This window comes from Leuresthes tenuis, unplaced genomic scaffold (assembly GCF_036924035.1).
Source record: "Leuresthes tenuis unplaced genomic scaffold, fLeuTen1.0.hap1 SCAF_13, whole genome shotgun sequence".
Lineage (NCBI taxonomy): Eukaryota > Metazoa > Chordata > Actinopteri > Atheriniformes > Atherinopsidae > Leuresthes > Leuresthes tenuis.
The window spans coordinates 33241841-33264642 of record NW_027325367.1 but is presented as its reverse complement, the minus strand read 5'-3'; the positions used below and the strand labels follow the sequence as shown (position 1 = coordinate 33264642).

The 22802-nt window shown below is 43.3% G+C and overlaps 2 protein-coding genes across 3 annotated transcripts in view; both read right to left on the bottom strand.

The window, feature by feature from the left end:
• Positions 1-770: 770 nt before the first annotated feature.
• On the bottom strand, positions 771-15919 carry tube1 (tubulin, epsilon 1). 2 transcript variants are annotated; one of them, XM_072362806.1, is made up of 12 exons: positions 15752-15919; positions 15523-15596; positions 10274-10326; positions 10141-10198; positions 9744-9859; positions 8620-8741; positions 4782-4969; positions 4498-4670; positions 3536-3676; positions 2411-2551; positions 1149-1323; positions 772-1007 (listed from the first exon to the last, which is right to left on the bottom strand). In XM_072362806.1, the coding sequence occupies exons 1-12, from the start codon at positions 15774-15776 to the stop codon at positions 849-851; spliced, it is 1425 nt and encodes a 474-aa protein (XP_072218907.1). In that variant the 5' UTR covers positions 15777-15919; the 3' UTR covers positions 772-848. The 2 variants fall into 2 exon arrangements, with proteins under 2 accessions (XP_072218908.1, XP_072218907.1); XM_072362807.1 differs by lacking the exon at positions 2411-2551 and having other exon boundaries at positions 771-1007.
• Positions 15920-17069: 1150 nt separating this feature from the next.
• The window catches only part of lama4 (laminin, alpha 4), a 36512-nt gene continuing 30779 nt past the window's right edge, over positions 17070-22802 (bottom strand). Inside the window, exons 31-40 of the mRNA XM_072362808.1 lie at positions 21982-22146; positions 21666-21825; positions 21393-21571; positions 21074-21263; positions 20803-20958; positions 19450-19609; positions 18851-18978; positions 18659-18752; positions 17742-17861; positions 17070-17664 (exon numbers count right to left, since the gene is read on the bottom strand). Of these exons, the coding sequence (XP_072218909.1) occupies positions 17519-17664; positions 17742-17861; positions 18659-18752; positions 18851-18978; positions 19450-19609; positions 20803-20958; positions 21074-21263; positions 21393-21571; positions 21666-21825; positions 21982-22146 (1498 nt within the window). The 3' untranslated portion in view covers positions 17070-17518. The remainder of the gene's footprint in view (positions 17665-17741; positions 17862-18658; positions 18753-18850; positions 18979-19449; positions 19610-20802; positions 20959-21073; positions 21264-21392; positions 21572-21665; positions 21826-21981; positions 22147-22802) is intronic.

The following is a 22802-nucleotide window of genomic DNA, read 5'->3' as shown; positions in this document are numbered from 1 at the left end:
ACACTGAGAATTTATAAGCACATGGACAAACCTGATATGCTTCTCCAATTTAAGTCTAAATGAATAGATTTAGACACTTCTCTAATTATTCATCTGTATAAAAACTAAACAGATATGAAGATGAACGCAAAAGCAAAGAAGAAATGCAATTTTATCAAATGTTAAACTGAATCACTCATCAGTGAAACGGTTTTATTCGGTGTCTCAGTTTTGGAATCACAATAAAAAAAATGAAATAAAGATTACAGAAGAGAGAAAACATGCATGAGCTCACAAACGGAGCGCATTAGAGCTACGGGTGGAGCATGTGGGACTCACAGTACAGAGCCTGGTGTGGAGCTGATCAGGAGGGAGACACAGCTGCACACATGGCAGCTCTGAAGTAATGCACGAGCAAATCAGAACAATCTCCAAATGCTTAAAGTCTCAGCCTGACTGCCACTCATGGCTGCAGTTATTTCTACCACCATTTTAAAAGGAGTAATCAGAATTACCGTGGGGAAATAGTTGCTTTTATGTTCCATTTTGCCAAAACCTTTGGCAGATAAGGTTTGAAATGATCTAAAATTGTTTGTATGCATGGCCTGAAAAACTCATGAGGTGCACACATTTGACCTTTACAAATACCAGTTTGGGTATATGAAAAGAAATAACCATGTTTAACATGAATCTGGGCCTGGTGTTGACTCATTTAGCTCAAAATATGTCTGAGGGGAGTGGGGCACTTATATTGATATATAATTTATAAAAAGCATATACAAAAATGTGTTTGTATAAAACCTTTCATATTAAAAAAAACAACAACAAAGAGACAGGTTCAAACATATGACCTACAACAGAGTGGACCTTTATCTGGCGATATTAAGTCTGGGAGCGTCAGGTATGAGTCTGGCCTTCGTGGCATCCAAATGATGATACTCTTCAATAAGTGAGCTGAGGGAGGACATGGCCTCTGAGAACACGCTCTCCTCCATCCCCTGTATGTGCAGGTAGTGATGTAAGTGGGCCTACAAAAAGAAAAAAGCAATGAAGTAAAATAAAAGTCTGAATACACTAATGGACTATATGATGCATGTCTAAAAATAAAGTAAACTTGATATGGGACACCCTGAAATGTTGGATTTTTTTCAAGACGAGTGAAAATGCACCTTCTTCCTGTAGAGCCTGGTGAAGCGTTCCCTCAGCTCCATGAATGTGGGCTTCACACAGGTGTTGTTGGCCAGTGCCAACAGGGAGTGGGAGTGACCTACAGGAGGCACTGAACACAGCCCCGTCTTCCAGCCTTCCTGGTTCCACGAGACAAATGGCAGCGAAGGCCTCAATCTGGGGGTGAAGAGGATGAAAAAAAAAATTTAATGACTAGCAGTAACATCTTCAGTTTGCTACAAAAAGTAGAAATGATCATATCTACAAAGTGAATCATGCATTCAGTATTAGCTTAAATATACCATAATAACACCATTTTTTTTGTCAGGACTAATGATATTTACAGGATAAAGCATCCTGCCTAATTTTCATCTTTATGGAAGTAAAAACAAGTGTAACAACCAGCAACATATGCTGCAACATGTCCAGTTCTTACTGTACTTCCCCAACCATCCATTTACCATAAATTCCAAACAATATAGAGCACCTGAATATAAATCGCACCCCGTATTTTTAAAAAGAAAATCCATTTTGTTCTTGTATAGGCCGCACTGGATTATAAGCTGCGGGTGTCCACATGTTAATGTGAGATATTTACACAGAAAGATGTTACACGGGAGGATTTTTAAACTTTTAATTAAACGCATATGGTAACATAAACAAATACATGCTGAAAATGTTTTGGTTTTTTTGCCTGCAACACTGATGGTTTTAACTTAAATAACCATCAGTAACACACAAATACGTGGCGTAAATTTTTTTTTCCGAACAGTAGCCTACCAGGAAAAGTAATTTATTGCCTTCTTCATCTTCCTCCTGTGCACTAAAACCATCAAGTCATCTTCTTCAGTGTCTGAATTGAACAGCCTCAGAACTTCGTCACTCACTTCAGTCTCTTCGTTGTCGCTCTCACAGTCTCATCTCAGATTGATCATCTTTAATTTAAAAGCTGCATCATATGCTTTTCTTCATTTCTTTTCCACGTTGAGTTTGAATACAAATGACCGATTTATAATAATTTAGTAGTGTAAGTGTGTTTGATTTATCGTATAGTTTCATTGGACCACTGTGAACTATTCGTTAGTTTTATTGGTCTAATGCTAGGAAGCAGAAGCGAGGTGGCTGAATGAACCAGTCATGAAGCGCTGCTGCTGAATGGGAGTATTATTGGGAAGCATGAATGTGAAGGTCATCTTTGGGTCCATTGGGGTGGGTGTAGGAACTTGTTGACTGTTTAGGTGTGGGGGAAATATAGGGTTCTGACCTTTCTATATTCCTGCGGAGATCAGACACGTGCACGTTGCCCCTGAGCATGAGCGCACAGGCCAAGTAGAGACAGTGCTTGGGGTCAGCTCGGATTAGCTGGTGGTCTTTACTGAAGGCGTCGCTGAACATCTGATCCAATCTGGAGGGCACAGTTAAAGTGCACAGAAAAGGAAATGTTCACATCACTCGACAAAACTTCACAGGATATATCAAGATGAGAGAATTGTTTGAAATTCCTATACATGTTCAAGTCCAACGCCCATGTTCCTGATATACAAGCTAAAGAGGCCTTTACATGAACTCAGCTGGAGCTCTGCTGGTCTCGAGGCCAAAGAGGCCAGTGTTTGACAAAGAAGAATTTCTTCACCTTTATTTATGAAGGGAAGTGGGCAGGCATGATATTTTTAAGCAACGCCCTGCTCTGCATTCACAGTGTCACATGTATTTACTTCTGAGAGCTATTGCGTACAACCACCAGTCTTTCCGACCAATGAGCAGCTCTGCTGGAGCAGACGATGTCTCTGCGGCTCATGCAAGGCTCTTTAGGGCAGCTGTTGTTGGGTAGGAGGAAAGTGGACTGGTGGGGTTTTTTTTTCCATCCTAGCCCTGGAATTCTAAACTTAAAATCACCACCTTCGATGTGCAACAATGAAGGCAAGCGCTCAGGCGTTTCAGATCACACGCCTCATGTCCCAAGTAACTTTGTTCATAAGCCAGAAAAACTGTCAAGTTTTAAATTGCCAAAAGGAAAAGGACAATAAGAGAGCAGCTGTTACTTCTTCTGAAGAATGTTTTTATGTGTTAAAGTCCATTTGTAATCCAACCTTAAGTTTTACCAAGTTGTCCATACATCAAAAGATTTAATGTAATGCAGACAGTTTAAAATCAACATCAGTTACATTATTTGTCACTTTTAATTTGCCAAATCCTAGAATATGCACGTCACCAAATTGTTCTCATCTTGATTGCGACAGTAACCCTATTGCCTATCACATTAACTATTAGTCCCACCCATAAAACCGCTGCAGTCTCATCATATTTTGCACACATCTCAGAGGAGTTCACGTGAGCTCTACAGAACAACCGAGGTAAAAATATCTGCACTGACAGGCAGAAAGCAGACCTTCTGCTGGGGACGTTGACATCTGCCAGCGTGTAGAGAGGTGTGAGGCTGGGCACTAGGTAGTGCAGTCGAGGGAAGGGAACCAGGTTCATGGCAATCTCATTCAGATCCATGTTCAGGGACCCCTCAAAACGTGCTGAGCTGGAATAAAAGGAAAGCGTTCAGGAAGAAAACATAAACTGATAGTGATCAAGTGTGAAGATTTTCCTAAGTAGACATTTTCACTTTAACTCCATCTAAATAGATACTTTGAATCATTAAAAAAAATAAAAATCTAGACTGCTTCCATCAAAAACAGGGCTGTGCCAAGGTCCTGTGCACTAAAGGAAACAATTCTCACAGAATTATTATGCAACAATAATTAAATCATTCAATAAGACCAATAAAGAGAAAAAAAATTAAATCAGTTTTCTGTGATCATCTTGTTCCTTTTCTAGGTATTAGGATACATTTTGTATAGTTTTTTAAAATGTGCTTTAAAAGGTGTTCCACACATCCTGAAAAACTTTAGTAATTTTCTCTCTTTTTTAAAGCAAGCTACAGGCTTTTATTATAAACAGTTATAGCTGCCGACAAGAGGAACCTCCCATATCTGTCTTTTTCTCTTCATGTAATCCAGACTGAATCCATGAACTTTACATCAGGTCTCTATGGGGGGCATGCCATCTGAGGTTGGACCCCTTGTGGCACGGCATAGTTCTTGATGACTAAATTCAAGAGCAGCCAGATGCCTTTCCTTTAGTAATGTACGAGGAACACCTGCATTTCTAAAGTAAACATGAATACACATACTTTCATACGGGTTATAAGGCTTATTTAAGTGTTACGAATAAGAAATGATCCGATACAACTTCAATCATGTTGGAAAACACACTCCATATAAAGCAAACATTGACATATGACAAGCCTTTCGTAGCCACACATAGGACCCTACTGTGTGAGAGCAAAAAGTAACATCGTACCTCGTTATATTAAGCAACAGGTTAGCCACAATGTTATTCATGGCATCAAAAGGCTTCTCTGCCCCACAAAGCCCACCCTGTCCAGAGATGACTGTGCTGTCTCTCTTGATAGTCAACCCTGGCTTTGCACCATGGGACAGAAGACTTATCTTGTTCACAATGTCCACCAAAGACTGGAATGAGAGGGTTGAGAAAAAACATACATAGCTTTGATTTGTACATGCCATGCTGCACACACATCTTACAAAGGGAGGGAAAGCATGAAATGTATAAAAGGTCAAAACCTGGTTTTCCACTGGCAGGACGCAGTCAGCGTGCTCTGTAAGCTCTTTCATGGCAAGGACGCTGTTGTAAGGAGAAGTAATGACATCATCCTCTGCAGACGGATACATGGAGGTGACGATGCGACACACATCAGGGAACTCCTCTTCCAGCAGTCTGAGAACTCTGGTCCCCAGTCCGGAACCAGTGCCTTAAAGCCAGTCAGTGTAGTAACACAGCAACTGTTAGCTGTCTGCACTTAAAACCCTGTTTTCAGAAACTGAGGAGAAGCATGTCTCTTACATAACTAATATCCATTTCATCCAGCACATTGTGCCCTCTGTAAATGTGTGTCACTTCTCTTGGTCAGAGAGCAGACAGCAACAATTTTACAGGGTCTTTACATCCAGATTACACATCCATTGCTCACAGCTGAGGTGCGTCTCACACACCACTAAATAATAATAAAAATAATTAAAATCCAGGCAGAGGTCAGGGTCTCTGAAGGCACCATAATAGGGATGGAGTGGTTTTCAATCGGATCATCTATCGAAGGCAGTATCGTGATCTTTTTTTTCAAATGACGATCTTCAAGGCAATCTTGAATTCATTTAATGCCATAAGATGATTAAGAAAACATCTCTAGAACCTGCGCTTTACTGTGTACTTAAAAATGTTTCTCATGGAGCAACGTCTGCATACAGAGCCCTTTGATCTGTGCAACTAAGGAGTGAATATTAAACTCTTAATTGACCCCTTCGCTAAGCCCCTCCCACAAACGGCTTCTGTCCAATCCTATGTTAGCAACCGTTACTATGCACAAGAGGCCAGTCAAGCGTTCGGCAGAAAGCGATATGCCGGAGCGGTGTGCATACAGGACTTGCAAGTCCGACAATCAATATCAAGAAGTTTGGAGTGCGGTGTAGAATTCTTTGCCTCCCCAAGCCCAAGATGCAACAAGGAAGATGCCGAGTGTGGAAGACCACACGAACAGCTGAATCCCTCCAAAAATCAATAAGAGCACCTACGTTTGTTCTAAGGTAAAGTGCTAGCTTTTTTGTGAGTTTCACATGCCTGGAGCCAGGCAGCGAGCACCTGGTGGCCGGGTCTGTGCCCATTGGGCTCGGTCGGGCACAGCCCGAAAATATTACGCGGGTCCCCTTTTCAATGGGCTCACCACCTGTGGGAGGGGCCAAGGGGGTCGGGTGCAATGTCAGCTGGGTAGCCTAAGGCGGAGACCTTGGCGGTCTGATCCTCGGCTACTGAAGCTGGCTCTTGGGACGTGGAACATCACCTCTCTGTTGGGGATGGAGCCTGAGCTGGTGTGTGTGGTTGAGCGGTTCCGGCTAGATATAGTCAGAACTGGACGCACGGCTTGGGCTCTGGAACCAGTCTCCTTGAGAGGGGTTGGACTCTCTTTCACTCTGGAGTTGCCCGTGGTGAGAGGCCCAGAACAGGTGTGGGCATACTCATTGCCCTCTGGCTGTACACCGGGGTTTACCCCGGCAGACTAGAGGGTAGCCTCCCTCCGCCTTAGGGTGGGGGGGACAGCTCCTAACTGTTGTTTGTGCTTATGCACCAAACAGCAGTTCAGAGTACTCACCCCTTTTGGAGTCCCTGGGGGAGGCGAGGTGTTCCATAATGAACACCATGTTCAGACATAAGGTTGCCCATATGTGCACTTTGCACCGTCAACACCGTGTACCATGAGGACGGGGCCCTGCTGACCTCAACTAGGGACGTGGAAGGTCGGTGGGGGGAATACTTCGAGGACCTCAATCCTACCGACACGCCTTCAGATGAGGAAGCAGAGTCCGAGAGCTCGGGGCTGAGGTGGTCAAAAAGCTCCTCAGTGGAAAGGCCCCAGGGGTGGATGAGGTCCGTCCTGAGTTTCTCAGAGCTCTGGATGTTGTAGGGCTGTCTTGGCTGACACGACTCTGCAGCATTGCGTGGACATCGGGGACAGTGCCTCTGGACTGGCAGATTGGGGGGGGTGGTCCCCCTCTTGTGTTCAAACTACAGGGGAAATCACACTCCTCAGCCTCCCTGTTAAGGTCTATGCGGGAGTACTGGGTATCGACTATCCGTCGATAGTCGAATCTTGGATTCAGGAGGTGCAGTGTGGTTTTCATCCTGGCCGTGGAACAGTGGACCAACAGACCAGCTCTACACCCTCAGCAGGGTCCTGGAGGGTGCATGGGAGTTCTCCCCACCGGTCTACATGTGTTTTGTAGACTTGGAGAAGGCGTTCGACCATGTCCCTCAGGGAGTCCTGTGGGGGGTGCTCCCTTGATAGGGGCTATTCGCTCTCTGTGTGACAATAACATAAAAATGATCAATGTTTTGATCAAATCAAAATTATTATCCCATGGAGGTCTGGATTTGGAATCATACTCAAAATAAAAGTGGAAAATCACATTACAGGCTGATCCAACTTCAGTGGAAATTCCTCAAGACAAGTCAAAATGAGGCTTAGCGGTGTGTGGCCTCCACCTGGCTGTAGGACCTCCCTACATCTCCTGACCATGCTCCTGAGTCGGTGGTGGATGTTCTCCTGAGGGATCTCCTCCCAGACCTGGATTAAAGCATCAGTTAACTTCTGGACAGCCTGTGGTGCAACGTGGCGTTGGTAGATGGAACGAGACAGGATCATCTGCTCGATAGGATTCAGGTCTGGGGAACGGGCAGGCCAGCCCATAGCATCAATGCCTTTATCAGGCAGGAACTGCTGACACACCTCAGCCACACGAGGTCATGCATCAGAAGGAACCCAGGGCCCACGGCACCAGCACATGGTCTCACAATGGGTCTGAGGATCTCATCCCGGTACCTAATGGCAGTCAGGGTACCTCTGGCTAGCACTGGCTAGCACATGGAGGGCTGATCCACCGCCAAACCGCTCATGTTGGAGGATGTTGCAGGCAGCAGAACGTTCTCCACGGCGTCTCCAGACTCTGTCACATGAGCTCAGTGTGAACCTGCTCTCATCCGTGAAGAGCACAGGGCACCAATCTGCCAATCTTGGTGTTCTCTGGCAAATGCCAATCGCCCTGCACCGTGTTGAGCTGTAAGCATAAGCCCCACTTATGGACGTAGGGCCCTCGTACCACCCTCATGGAGTCTGTTTCTGACAGTTTGAGCAGAAACATGCATATTAGTGGCCTGCTGGAGGTCATTTTGCAGGGCTCTGGCAGAGCTCCTCCCGTTCCTCCTTGCACAAAGGAGGAGGTAGCGGTCCTGCTGCTGGGTTGTTGCCCTCCTACAGCCCCCTCCATGTCTCCTGGTGTACTGGCCTGGTATCTCCTCCATGCTCTGGACACTGTGCTGGGAGACACAGCAAACCTTCTTGGCACAGCTCGCATTGGTGTGCCATCCTGGATGAGCTGCACTACTTGAGCAACTTCTGTGGGCTGCAGACACCGCCTCATGCTACCTCTAGGGGTGTGAGCTCTGACAAAATGCAAAAGTGACCAAAACATCAGCCAGAAAGGATGAGAACAGAGAAATGGTCTGTGGTCACCACCTGCAGAACCACTCCTTTATAGGGGTTTTCTTGCTAATTGCCACCATTTCCACCTGACGTTTGTTCCATTTGCACAACAGCAGGTGAAATTGATTCACAATCAGCGTTTCTTCCAAACTGGACAGGTTGATTCCACAGAAGTGTGACTGACTTGGAGTTACATTGTATTGTTTAGGTGTTCCCTTTATTTTCTTGAGCAGTGTACTTAAAAGGTCTTTGCCAAAGAAATACAGCTTTGTAGGGGATAAATCTGAAATATGTGGAAACAATCTGAAGTCAAATCTGTGGAATATCAATTTGTTTTGGGTAAGGGTGGTCAAAGTGTTTCAGTTCCTTACCTCCTCCCATAGAGTGAATGAGAAAGAAGCACTGCAGACAGTCACAATGTTCTGCTGCCTTCCTCAGCTTGTCTACTATCAGTTCCCTGTAGGCTGAACCGTACGTCATGTGTCCAACTGCCCTGGATGAAAAAGATTTGGTCATGACTAAAATGAGACATTTGAACTTTAGTTTCAATGTTGTATTATGTTGATTCATTTACAAACTGAAACTGTAAAATACTCAACATGAAATTGTAACTTTCCACACAATGAATGAACAGAGGCCAATTAAAAGTTGCTGTATAGTGTGAAGGCTTTCCAGTCTGTGAGCTGTGAGAATGTGATTATCTGACAGAAAGTGGGGACTTTTAACATGTGTTAAGCTGATCCGATGCACCATATGCAGGATTTCACACAGGCACTGGACAAACCCTAATTCACTGATGGTTCATGCTAAATGAACAGAACAAAAAACATGGAGTTATATTGTTTTCTTAGGACTCACATGGAAACTAAGCTAATGGTCGCTCACAAATAAAATGTCAGTTTGTTTTGTAAAAAAAAGATAAAATCTGCTTTCCTGCACTCAAAGTTCAGAGATACTGAAACGCTGTCACAGCTCTAACATAACTGTCTCGTGTGAACTCCCATTTATCATGCTGAGAATTCCTTTCCCAGTGACTCACCAACCACACTGCTTCAAGTTCAAAGAATATATGGGTTTTTTTAACAGTGACTGTCACGCAAAAGAAAACCTGCAGGGAGTATGAACAGCAGCCTGTAAAGAAGCACCACAGACTAAACATTTTACACAGGCTTGAGAAAGGGGAAAAATGTCAACAACATACAGTGGAAATCATATTAGAAACAAAACTTTGGCCGGCTGTGTTGCCTTGTTTCTTTTAGCTACTTGAAAAATAATGTTTCTTCATGTAAGTAGATATGAATTCCTCTTGGTCCCTTTCAGAAAATCCTGAACAATCCTTCCCTCTCAATTTCTGAGCACCACAACATCAGAAACCCAGTATGTCATAACAGCACGTGTGAGTGATTGTAAAATAGCTGTGGTATGTTGAAAATGATGGCGTGCCACAGTTGCTCCTCCCTGTGCAAAGGACTCCTGCGGCGAGTCCGTCTCTCACCAGTTGTTGCCTGAACCTGACACGTCTGTGAGGAGCTGAGTGCTGTCGAACACCTCTCTTAATGGGCCCTGCAGGATCTCGCTGACCACGCCCTCCTCCATATCTACCAGGACCGCCTGTGGATCCAAAGATGTGAGAATGTGGCCAGCATGTACACTTGCATTGCAGACATTTCATAACTCTTCTTTGTAGCCCAATGACAGTCAAGCCTTTGATCACGCCAAATTCAATCCCTACTCCAAAATACGCTGTAAAAAGAATGTAAACCTTGATTTGTTTGTATGAGTTATTTATTTATGTGTTATTTTTGTGATGGCCATCTATAATAAAAGTTTGATGTGAAGAGTAGAAGGTAAATGTTCTCTCAAGCTGTTATTTGGCAGCTGGTAATACTTACCCTGGCTTTAAGATGCTGGATTCTCCCACCGACACCACAAACTCCACCATCACTTTTCCTGGAAATGTACATTAAGTATATGAAAAGGACAACCCTAAAGTATCCACCCTTCTAACAAAGCAGGTGCAATTACCTTGAATCCACATTCCGAAAAAAGCTACTCAGGGCCTCGTCATATAATCCCCTCTGAGGACAAGAAAGAAACATTAGAGGTGTGTTATGTGGAGCCTTTTTTCCACCCTAGTTGTAGCTGCTATAGTTAGGTTTCCTAGTTTCAGAAAAGATTCTGGTTGGAACACTGTTACTGTAACTCAAAGGAAGGCCCAAACCAGAAAAATAATATCTCTTCAATCATATACTAAATAAGCATTTGATCTGACTTTATTTCTTCCCACTTGTGCTTCAACCAAGAAGCAGTATTTGTTTCTGATTAAATTTGACACTAAAGTTTGGAAGTCATCTTTTGGTTTAGTTACAGTTATAAAGGGTAAACCACAAGAGCCTAAGAATCAGTTTATATGCTTAAGTTGCTGAGAGGGCATGGCAGGTTCTTAAAGCTGCAGGAGCTGGAGTTTTGTATCTGCTTCAATCTTTATTAAATTCCTGCAGCTTCATAAGGTTGCCTACGGCAGTGTTGCTAAAGTGGGAGAGTTTCACAAAGGTACACGTGCTACAACAGCTGCAATTATCCACTAGATGTGAATGTGTGAATGTGAACAGTCAGTGACTTAAGAGGTGGAGTATAAAAACCAAGTAGTCAGGTCAGCCACGTTTTTACAACCGTGACTCACAACAGTGGATGGTTTGATGCAAAACCTGTTGCAGCAGGTCACTTTAGTGGCACCAGCAAGTCAAGTAAGATTCTCAACTCCCCGTGCACACTTCAGGTGATTAAATCCATTTTTAAGAGACTAAACAGGGTCTACATTTGTTGAAAACAGACTACAAGCACTTTGCTTCATTCCTGTTTTAGTTATTCAGTTAATTAGTTTTCATTTCCAAAAGTACAAATGACTGTATTTCAATTCAAGGTGTTTTTAGGTTAAATGCAGAAAAAAGTTAGTCCTTTTTTCTGATTTTACGGACTCATAGTGTAGGGCATTAAAGAGGACATATAGTCATTCATCTTCTGCTGCATTTTCAACAAAGAAACTGCAACACTTGGACAAGCCTTGAAACCTGGTTGTAGTCTTGGAATTAAAAGTGAAACTTTTCATGATGGATTTCCTGTTAAAACAAAACTACCACTAATCATTGTATGTGTCTTTCCAAAGAAAATTGGATTTGGTGTAGCTCTAAAGTATCGATTATTAAGAACAGAGTTACTTTGCACCTGAAGGATCGTACATGATGGCTGTGTCACAAGGTTATCATTCAAGGAATCTGGAGGAGTTTCAGTGTAAAGGACGAGGGAGCAAGCCTAAACTGGCCACCCGTGACCTCTGACCCCTCAGACGGCGCTGCAGCAAGAACCGTCATTCATCACCAGATAGAAGCACATGGACTGATAGGGATTACTGTGGAAACCTTTGTCAAGCACTACAATACAGAGTTCCATTCACAAGCTGGGTCTCAGGCCCGGGCTGCTGCGACTGGTGTGACCGGGTGTTTTTTTTTTTTTTGTAGAGGTCCTCCGGGGTGGGGTGGGGCGGGATGGGTGCCTTCTGGGGGCACAGTAGCTCCCCTAATACGGTCACTATAGGCCCCGAGCCTGGTGGACATCAGGCCCTCCTGCCCTGGGTTGGCTCCCAGGTAGCGGGGATGCCTATTGCAGCCAGTCCCTGGCTGCCCTCTCCGGGGGAGAGTAGCTCCCCCGGTGTATATCCCCATACCCCTCTCCCTTCTGGCTCCTGTACACAGCACACACTCACACATGAAGGGTTTTGGGGGCGTGTGTGTTCGGTGGGGTGTAGTGGATGGGGCCACGTAGGTGGTCCCCTTTGGTTGCACTCTGCAGCCCCCCGCCCCTGTTTTAATTACACCTTAGACATCACTACTTATCAAACACACTCACACACACACATTAGGTCTTGGGGGGTGGTTACACTGAGTGGCATCTGGTGGGCGGGGCTCTTTGGGTATGTAGGCTGCCCAGAGGGCCGCGCTCCCAGTTCTACAAGTTTGGCTGCCCCTCAATTTTAATTGCTCACTATTAGTAAATATTGAAGAACCAGAAGGGAGAGGGGAGGGGTCTTCTTCCCACACCCCTGCTTCCTGGTTGCTGCTCGGGGTGGGAGGGGCCAGGAGGATTAATGAATTGTTCTGCTGGTTCGGGGTCTGTGGTGGCTGGGTGGCTGCTGCCCCCCCACCGCCCACCCCCGGTGTGCCCGCTGCGCTACACCCCAGCGGAGTCGAGGGAGGGAGGAGGTGTGGATGTATGGGACGTGAAAGTGTGTGTGGTAATGATTGGGCCTGGATCTGGGACTTGCTGTCGCCTGGCCTGCCTGTGCTTCTCCCGATGGGGGGGCAGCGTTGCCTCTCCCCGCTGCTCGCGGCTTCACCCACCTGTGGGCACGTCTTGACTCCCAGGGCACTTGGCCAGGGGCGCTGGGGCAGGCGCTGACCCACTGTGTGGCTGTCTGGGGCGCTTGGCCCTCCTGGGTATTGGGTGGGGCCTCTGCCGGGGGGTTTGGGGGCGCTCGGACTCCTGGGGCCCGGGTCCAGTGCACAGCCCATGTCTGGGCGGCTGGGGCCTGGCGGGGTCGGTGGGCTGTTGCCCCTGGCTCCCGGGGGGCCTCTGCCCTATGCTTATGGGGGCTCTGTCCGGGGGCTTCCTCTGCAGTCTTCTGGGTGGATGCCTGGTTGTCCCTGTGGTGGGCTTCCTGGGTTCTGAGCAGTTGATGTGTTATCATGTCGTCTCAGGTCATCTATATCCACAGCTGTGTTGTATGCGATTGCCGCTTCTTGTGCTTGTTTTCGTTTGTTTGTGTGTTTGTTTTTTCTCTGCTTGTCTGCTTTCAGGTGCTCCTGGTGGCGCTAAGGCTGGATTCCCTTCAGAGGCCATGGATTGTTGTCTGTTTTGTTTTTTACAGGTGTAGCAGCTGGTTGTCTGGTTTTTGTTTCTATTTTTGTTCTGTTTCCCCTTCTTTCCTCTTCTTCTTTCCTTGTCCCCCGGTCCGGTTCAGTTCTATTACATGTCATATATTGTCAACAGAAATAAATAAATGGGCATCAAGGAGAGCTTTACATTTATAAAACTTCCCTTGGCAAAGCAAATCTGTTTGGCATAAAAGGTATTCAGACTACAATTCTGCTGCCATAAAGCTGGACAGGACAAGGAAAAAAAAAAAAAAAAAAGGAAGAAATGGAGCAAAGAGCAAAAGCAGCATCCAGCCTGCTGTCAGCAGCCAGTCCCTGCAGCCAGGCTCTGTGATGGTATGGGGTTGGATCAGGGGGCAAAGCTCATTTCCACTTCTGTGACAGCAGCATTAAAGTAGAAAAGTTCCCTGAGATTTTACAGCAACATATGCTGCCTTCAAGGCCACATCTTTTCCAGGGACGTCCCAGCATTGTTCAAGCAGACCATGGAAAACCACATTCTGCCACATTCCAGAGGCCTGGCTGAGGAAGAAGAGGTACGGGTGCTGGACTGGCTGCCTGCAGTCCTGACCTGTCCCCAGCAGAGAAACAACCACCCCCCCGCACTGCTGCACACCTTAAGACCTGTTTAAGGAAGAATGGGACAAAATAACAGCTGGAACTCTGCATCACCTGGTTTCCTCAGAGTCAGAACGGCTTTAAGTGTTGGCAGAAGGAAAAGATTCACTGTCCTGACTGTTTTTGTGTTCTAGGGATTTAATGAAAAATCTGATGTTTAAAAAACAAAACAAAACAAAAAAAGAAATGACAACATTAAATATCTTAAATTCATTTTGTCTAAAAAGACAAACATTTCCAGGTTGGATCCCCGCCTGGGGCCTTTCTGTGTGGAGTTTGCAGGTTCTCCCTGTGTATGCATGGGTTCTCTCTGGGTTCTCTGGCTTCCCCCCACTGTACAAAAACAGGCATGTTAGGTTAACTGGTGTCTCTAAATTGTCTTTAGGAGTGAGTGTGTGTGGTCGTTTGTCTCGTTTGTCTCCATGTGTGGCCCTGTGATGGACTGGTGACCTGTCCAGGGTGTACCCCGCCTTTCACCCAATGACTGCTGGGATAGGCTCCAGCCCCCACCTGACTGACGGATTGACGGTATAGAAAAAGGATGGATGAAGACACGAACATCAAGTAAATGTAATGGTTATGTGCAGAGGAAGCTTGGACAGACAGAGCTGAGCACCTCCTGCCTCAGAGCTTCTTCAGCTAGGTATGACATGCGCGTCACCTGCATCATCTAACCAATGAGTAGCTGCAGCCTGCAAGTTTCTATCTGTTAATGACAAAGTAAACATTTACTTTTGATTTAAATAAAAGAATAGGATTTTCATGCCACAAGCCCTTTAGACATCATGGAGCTTCCATAATCCCTGGTGTATCCTTGCTCGATCTTCTTCAAGCCTCCTCTCGCCCTGATCCCCTTTCCTCTCTGAACATTTTAGGGCTTGAGACATTGAGTCCGGTTAAATAGTGATTTTTGCTTCAGAGGGTTTCTAACTGAATTAAATTACATAGAAGTACTTCGGCAGCAGCCATCATAAGAGCTGGTTAAACTCTATTAAATCTAAGGAAAGGAGGCTCAGTGCTTTCTTTTAGCTTATGACACTGAACACTGGAGAATCATTTATGAAAGATCGGAGGTTTGATTATTAGGAGGAGAGTCACTGTGAGCAGCTCGCGACAGCTTTCAATTTTGTGCCTTTTTGTTTCTTTTTAAACAATGTATCTTGATAATAACGTATTACTTTATAGTGCTTTTCTGGCATATATGCTATATCCTCCGCATAGTAGTGTGATGATCTTTAAGATAATATATTTAAAGTACTTTTCACGTAATATTGACAGCTGTAGTTTAAGTGCTGCAGGCCCACAGACAGCTTAGAGCAGTGTTTCTCAATTCCGGTCCTCATGACCCACTGCCCTGCACGTTTTCGATGTTTCCCTCCTCCACCACACCTGATTCAAATGAATGGCTCCTTATCAGGCCACTGCAGAGCTGGATGATGAGCTGATCATTTGAATCAGGTGTGGTGAAGGAGGGAAACATCGGAAACGTGCAGGGCAGTGGGTCATGAGGACCGGAATTGAGAAACACTGGCTTAGAGGCAGTGTGGACGGACTCCAACCATCTTTCATTAAACCCTCAATGTTTTCCAACCAGGTGAGGAAAAGACAGCATGACGTCTTTTTTATTTTTCACTATTCGGACTATCCTTCAAATATGTTGCTGTGAACTATTTTGTGGGTGACAAAAAGAGTGAAATTCGACAAAATGAGACGATTTACACTTACCTTATTGACATGGGCGTGTTCTCGCAAAGCAAGATCCCAAAACCTGCAGCCAACTTGGTTTCCACACTGCCCAACTGAAAAAACATGAACTTTTATGTATTAACCTTAAATAGCAACTAACTAAAAGGTGAAACTACGAACGCTCGTTTCCTGTGCGAATAAAGGTAAGCAGTAAAGAAAAGTTGACAGTTAATGTGGGTCCTTTCGGAATAAGCCGGCTTTCACTAACCTTGGACAACAACTGACTGCGTCATAGCAGCTGCAACCCTTCTGTAACGCTGACCTAAGCCATATTTGCTGATCTTTGTCCAGAATTACCCCGCGAAACAGAGGCTTGATCGAGTTTTTTTTAAAGTTCTTTACATTCGCGCGTGAACTGTATTTTGTCGAGTGCTGATGACGTAATTACCATAAAACCCAACCGGATGGTAAAGCGTCATCAGGGTCCATTTTAGCTTAGCCGCTGCAGAGTGATGTAAAAGGATAAAGCCTTTTTATAAGGCGGTGAGCCTTAAAAAACTTTACTGAATCACATTAACTCAACACAGCTAAATTCAAAGCATCAAAAAGACAAAGTCGATAAAAAGTCTAAAATATAATATAAAATATAAGTTTAAGCTATACATATACAAACAAACCAATACAATTCACCAGGGGGACAAAGTAGTTTAGAAAGAAAATATTAAATTCAAATAGAAATCTTGTAAAGTTTACAGTGGTTATATGTTTAAACATCTCTTTTATTTGTACAGTCACAACTTGAAAAATGTTCTGTTTGAAAAACGGTTCATAAACTCTCATCCGAATAGTTACATGTGCACCTGGGTGATGACGTCGCACAGAAACCCGTCTATGTTCAGAAAGATAGTGTGATGTGCTTCATATTTTGATGTGAAAGATATGTCGTTCAACGGATGAAAGCTGAATATCCCTTGAAAGAATATATATGTGTGCAAACTTCAATTCCTTCATACTTTATTAAGACCAAAGGGAAACAACACATTATTGTTATATACACAAATCAGCCATTACATTAAAACCGCTGACAGGTAATGTGAGCAACACTTCTCATCTTAATCCAGTGCAGTGTTCTGCTGGGAAAATCTGCGTCCTGGTACTCGCTTGGATTTCACTTTGACACCTATCTAAACTTCTCTGCCACCCATATCACCTTCTCAGTGACATGTCCAGCATTACACCATCAGTTGTTAACCAGCACTATAAGCCCCCCCTCCTTCATTGTTCCCTCCCTTTCTGCAGTCTTAAAACCAGGTACAGAAGTATTAAGAGTCCTTCCAACCTCCAAGCTCGTCCATTAATTGGTAGCGATCTGATTAGGAGAATGTGGTTTAAACTTCCTCCTCATTTTCTGTTCATTTTATTTCTACCCTGCATTGCAGACATCTCCTCTTAAACTCCTTTGGATTGGGTTTTAAGTAAGACAAAAAGCAGCAACATACCTCTCTGTGTTTCCTCACTTTGTAAAATATGGTAGGTTGAAACTGCCAGACTTCTAGTCTTTTGAAATAAACCTGAAACAAGTCTGGTTTATGCAGATGTAAAATATTGTTTATTAACAGAAATAAAAAGAGTACAAAAACAGTAAGGTTGTCAACATGAGTTTGTTTGAAAACTGGGCAATTAAGATTACATAGTGATGGAGCACACTGTTCTGTGCAAAGAATTGATGTCCATGCATGTGCTTCATACACTGGACTGTGTGAATAAAGCAAGCAAACAGCTTGGATGTTGGAAGTTTCACAGGATGGTTCAGTTCAGATTTTTTTGCACTTTTCTTTAAATTTGAAAAGCTGTTTGAATTTGGACATTTTGGTCATATTCTTGGTGCAAGAGAAAAAAAAAAGAATCATAAAATTAAAAGACATAACCGATACAATGAAAATAACAACAATACTCTTAAGTGTGTGTGTTTAACAAAATGACAAATACTAAAATGGGTTATGTCAGTGCTGTACTGGGGCTCAAGGCAGAAATGTTATGCTGCTGGACAGGTTCCAACGCTGACAGCTCCACTGACCAGAATCGCTTTGCTGAAGCTTGCTTGGATGTTGTTGATGGTCAGATTCTTCACACAACCCACATAGGCCTTCCTGGTAGAAATACTTTCTGGGAGGAATTGATCTGAGAGGAGGAAGAATTGATGAGAAAAGACTGCAACACGAGAAAATCAGAAGAAAATGCTGTTGTCGCCAGCTTACGTGGAGCTCCACCAATGAATACTGGTTTCCTGGTGTCCGTGGAACTGGGGTTCACGGGTCCAACAATATGGCTGATCTCAGAGTCCACATCCAGCTGGATAACGTTGGCATCCCGGATCACTGAGGGCAGAATGCATTTGGTCCTAAAACTCTTTGAACAGCCATATTTTATAGACCAAGGCACAGAAACTCACTATGGTGACTCCTTGTCCTCTGTAAGGCCTGAGGGGATTCTAAAGTATTATTCAAATATCTGCACACTCAAGTGGTGGAGAAAACATTTATTTGGTTTAGTAGAGAAAAGTAACAATATCTTATATAGAATATGTTTTACAAGTAAACTTAAGAGGATTACTACAACAAGTACAGCTCTACTAATACCTAAGTAAGGACTACAAACCAGGTCAAACTAGTTTTTAAAAAACCAACTGCAGTTTGTGTATTTGATTACATTTTGCATCATGACATTATTTTTTGCACGACACAAGAAAATATGTTATGCCATGCAAACAATATGTCCTGCTCAACATTATGTTGTTGAGCATCAAATTTGTTTATTCAAATTCATTTGAGCCAAAGTTATGTCACCAGATAGCTAGTCGCAGTCAGTGCTGTTTGGTTTTTACAAATCATTATAATTTTGACTTTTAATTCCATTCTTTATTACCATTGCCATATTTATATTTTTATAAATATGATCATCTAAATATCTTAAATCAGTTTTTGATAAACACAGTTATGTTGGTTTTGTATTGCAACAGACCCATGCAGATGCTTCATTTCCATCAGAGCTAAGACGGTTAAAAAAAGCATTTAATGTTACATTATGGTATGTCTAACAAATCCCCTGCTCACTCTTTTCAGCTATGTCTCCTAATTACTTAAAAGACCTCTGAATGCTGACCATAAAAGCTCACCTGTAATTTTGTGCCAGGTGCCATCACACACACCCTGTCTTGGCAAAACCTTGGTGAAGAACTCATGGGTGCCATCGTTTACAAGAACCACCACCTGAAATAAAATCATGAAATGAAAAATAAAGATAATGTCTTGTATCTTGCAGTTGGACCGAACTAAAGGGGATATTCTGGATAAACATGAGGACTCACTGCGCCTCCATGAATGTACATAGTGAAAAAGCCCTCTGCTGTGCGCACATGTAGTAGCACACCAGATGCCACACGAGGGCGCACCTCCATCACCAGCTCAAATTTCAGCCCCAGCTCAAACGATTCATCTGCAGAAAGACGCAAAGACAGAAAGATAAAGTGAGTTTTGGATACCTTATCTAGACTGACCTTTGCCTTTTCACCACTTTAACATCTTTCTCTGTTTTGGGAGCATGTGTGAAATCACTCAACTCATTCAAAGCTTATCGTTTTTCTTTTCATTCCTTCATCCTCCTCCATCCCCTCTAAACACAGACACAAATCCCCCCCAGCTGTGCTAAGGATATCACGTTCTTTCATCCAAACACACCCTCTCAATGCACACAAGATGGTGAGAATTTGCTTGTGGATTGATGAACCATGAAATATAGCAGATGTTTAGTTTGAAAACATTTGTTGATATTGTCAAAATATATGCTATGTCAATATTTCAGAGGAGAAAAACACAAAATCCACACTTTGGATACTTAATGATTAAACATAGTTTATGATTTCTTTGTAGTTGATGAGATAAATGTGTACAACTGAGATAAACAGACCCAGAATGACATATCCTCCTTCCTCAGAGAAGAATGTTCCTGCCTCAGAGAGCCCTTCAAAGCATGGAGTAACCCCAAATGTCTCTGCCGCAGAGGACAGTCTCTGTCCATCAAGCTGAAGGTTCTTCAAACAGCCAGTAAAACTATATGCAGAGTTTCTCTGGAGAGAAATACAGGAAAACAGAGTATTTCACACACAGCAGGCTGACAAATAAATCTCAGAAAGAAATTAAAGTGTAACACTTGAAAGATGTAATAACCAACTCTTACAAGGATAACTTCATTAGCCATAACAGCAAGCATAAAACAACTGAGGGATTTTACTTTTACAGAATTACTTGTTTTCTTTCATTAAAGTTATAATACATTTCTATGCACAATGGATAACAAGATCATGTGATTAAAAAGTCTTTTACACTCTCTATCACCAAGTTTCAGTTCCCTCAGGAGTTAATTGTTTGATGCTCTGACACACAGCCTGAACTTACCATTTTGTTATACTGTTACTGATCTCTCACTGAATTGTTCTGGGATATGAGGGGAAAAAAGGGTTAAAAGGTAAGGTCAAATCCAAATGTCCACTTCCTTCTGTGATACTGCAGTAAGCTAATAAAAAGGTATAGTTTTAGAGGATGACTTTATACAGAACCTAGTCCTAGTTCTACTTTGTCACCTACAAGCTGAGGTCTGTACAGCAAAGCAGGCTCAGAGTCTCAGTGCGATGACTTCAGGTTCACTTCTGGATTTTCTGTATCACGACACTCATTAACTTTTTCCTGGTTTGTATCACCATGGTAACTTATGCCTCATCTGCTCTGAGGCAGCTGAGCTTAATAAATTTAATGTGTAAAAGTCTACTGACCAATAATTTTTCATCATTTCACTTCTTTAAAATGAGAACTACTGTATTTATTTTAATCTGATATTGAATTTTTGAATATCATGTATCTTTAGCATAAAATTGAACTCCAGTTGGCTTGAATTGGACTACATTATTGAAGTGTTTTATTGAGATGACATTTGAGGCGCTATATATATATATATAATTATATATATATATATATATATATATATAAAAATAAAACTGAATTGAATTGAATTGTATTAAATGATTTGATAACACAGGAAATGTTCCCTGTGACAGATAAAATGTCAGTGCTGTGTTTAGGGCTGCCTTTGAGGTCTCAGGGAAAATGATCCCATTTGTGGTTTCCTCTAGTTAGCAAACCTGGATGGTGTGATCACATGCAGTCTGTTCTGAGTGAACACAAAATGGCAACAATGACAAATCCCTGATAGAATGTTGAAGTTTCCAATTGTCCCTGCCTGCAGTGTATTTTCTTGCCCATGTACCTGAATATTCTTTTGAGCTCTCCCTGGGGGAACACCTCCGATGAAGAGGGGGCTGCTGATATGCCAGGATAAGTTGTTTCCTTGAGCTCTATCTTCCCGCACTTTGAGCCCATCAATTATTAACTTCCCCATACTCCCATCACGGATGATATGAACCTACAGCAAGAGAGGATAGAAGAATGCCCCTTTAAAACAAAATGAAGGGAACATACATTGATCCCTGCATACACACAGTTCAGTTCTGACATGTGGAATAACTGCATCAACTTACATTGTGCCATGCACCATCATTGTATCGCTCATCACTCCTGACTTTAACTTTCTGATCTGCCACGTTAAAAGTGTAAACAAGTTTCCCATGGGCCAGGAAGAGAGCCATAAAATTGTTCTCTTGGACATCAGATACATAAAGGACGAGGCCAAAGGATGACTGGGTCTTCAGGGACAAGGAGAAGTGGCACCTGGAAGGAAGAGAATGCATTTGCTCACATATGCAAACACAAAGACATGCATGGAATACATGTGCAGAGTGAGCTTTTCAGTAGACTTGACACTGAGGTTCCTTTGAGAGAGTTTTGGGCCTGACCTACCTCTCAGACAGAGAGTCTGGTATATCTACAAAGTGCTGCCTGCTGTTGGCAATGCCACCATAGTGGAAGGCGTGGTGGGTTGCTCTGGGACCTGATGAGAGGTAGCAGGGCTCAGTGTTTGGCTCTGATGGCTCCTGGTTATCACTCTTCACTTCTATTAGGTCTGGGATGAGGCTAGACTTATCCCCAGAAGCCTATGAGAGCATTCACAGAACATACTGACTGCAGTCAAATGAAAAAGAAAGTCAGGATTTGTGAAGGTTTACTGTTGGCTCTGTTCTTCCGTGACTGGCTCTGTTTAGCTCGAGAAGTTCTATCCCTGTGCATTGACAGCAGTGCAGCAGGGGGTCGCTGCAATGGACAGTCCTGCAGAGAAGTCTGGACCTTCTCTGTGTATCTCTGAAAGTCCTCTGGCTCAATGTCCCGGTCTTGTCTACAGATTGAGGGCATAACAAACCAAACTTAGCATGTATACACAGCAACAAACTCAGCGTCCTTTAGCATTTCGCTCACAGCTTTATCAAATGGTCTTTTCCTTGCAGATAAAATAGAAGAGTGCTAATCAGCAACCGGAGCTGCAGTGATTTACCTGTTGATGTAGGCGTAGCTGATGCAGCCTGAGAAGTTCCTAAAGCTGCTGCTCGGAGTCCCTCCATAGTAGAAGGTCTTTACAGCAGAGTCCGACGAGGACCGTGAGGCTGATGATGGACGCTTCTTCTCCTGCTTGTCTTTGTCGTCCACCAGCAGCGAATACCTGAGGTGAACAGTGTAAGAGGAGCTATTTACCTCTGAAGCTTTTAACCTTTACTTAAGTGAAACATATTCTCTCCTACAAAGCCCAAACGCTGTAACTGCACATGTTGCGGTTGACCCACTGACTTTAGACATTTCATATATCCAAAAAAAAGAGAGCATAAAACAGCTCTGATTGTTCTTGGGTTAGTGACGGTTACTTATTTGACGGACTCTGTGTAGCAGGTGTTTCCTGATATCCATTACTATTACTTAGTTAAAAAGCACTAGAGTCCTTTATCTTAAGGCACTGAAGGACCAACGTGTTGTACTAATACCGCCAAAATGTTTTATATACTTACAACACTATTCGATTCCAGTTGCAAGGCTAGTCTTTGTCTGATTCCTCCTCACTTACAGACCTTTATTTCACTAAATTCATTCAGAACTATTTTATGTGACACAAAGAACTAAAATACCAAAATCCAGATAAGACAACAAGACAATACACAAAAAATAATAAACTAAGGTCTAATATGTACAGAATTACACTCAAGCTGCTGGCCTAAATTAAAGCTAAAATAAACTTCCTGTGTTTGTATTTGATATTATGCTGCTGCAGCCTTTGACCTGATCCCAGACCATTTGAGTCAAAACTTTTCCATCACAACCTCTAGC

Excerpts from the sequence above, each read along its gene's own strand:
- tube1 (XM_072362806.1), bottom strand. The coding sequence starts at position 15,776 with ATGACGCAGTCAGTTGTTGTCCAAG. Across the intron at positions 9,860-10,140 it reads TCCAGCATCTTAAAGCCAGG|GCGGTCCTGGTAGATATGGA; the intron begins GTAAGTATTACC and ends TTGGATCCACAG. Across the intron at positions 2,552-3,535 it reads GTCAACGTCCCCAGCAGAAG|ATTGGATCAGATGTTCAGCG; the intron begins GTCTGCTTTCTG and ends TGTGCCCTCCAG.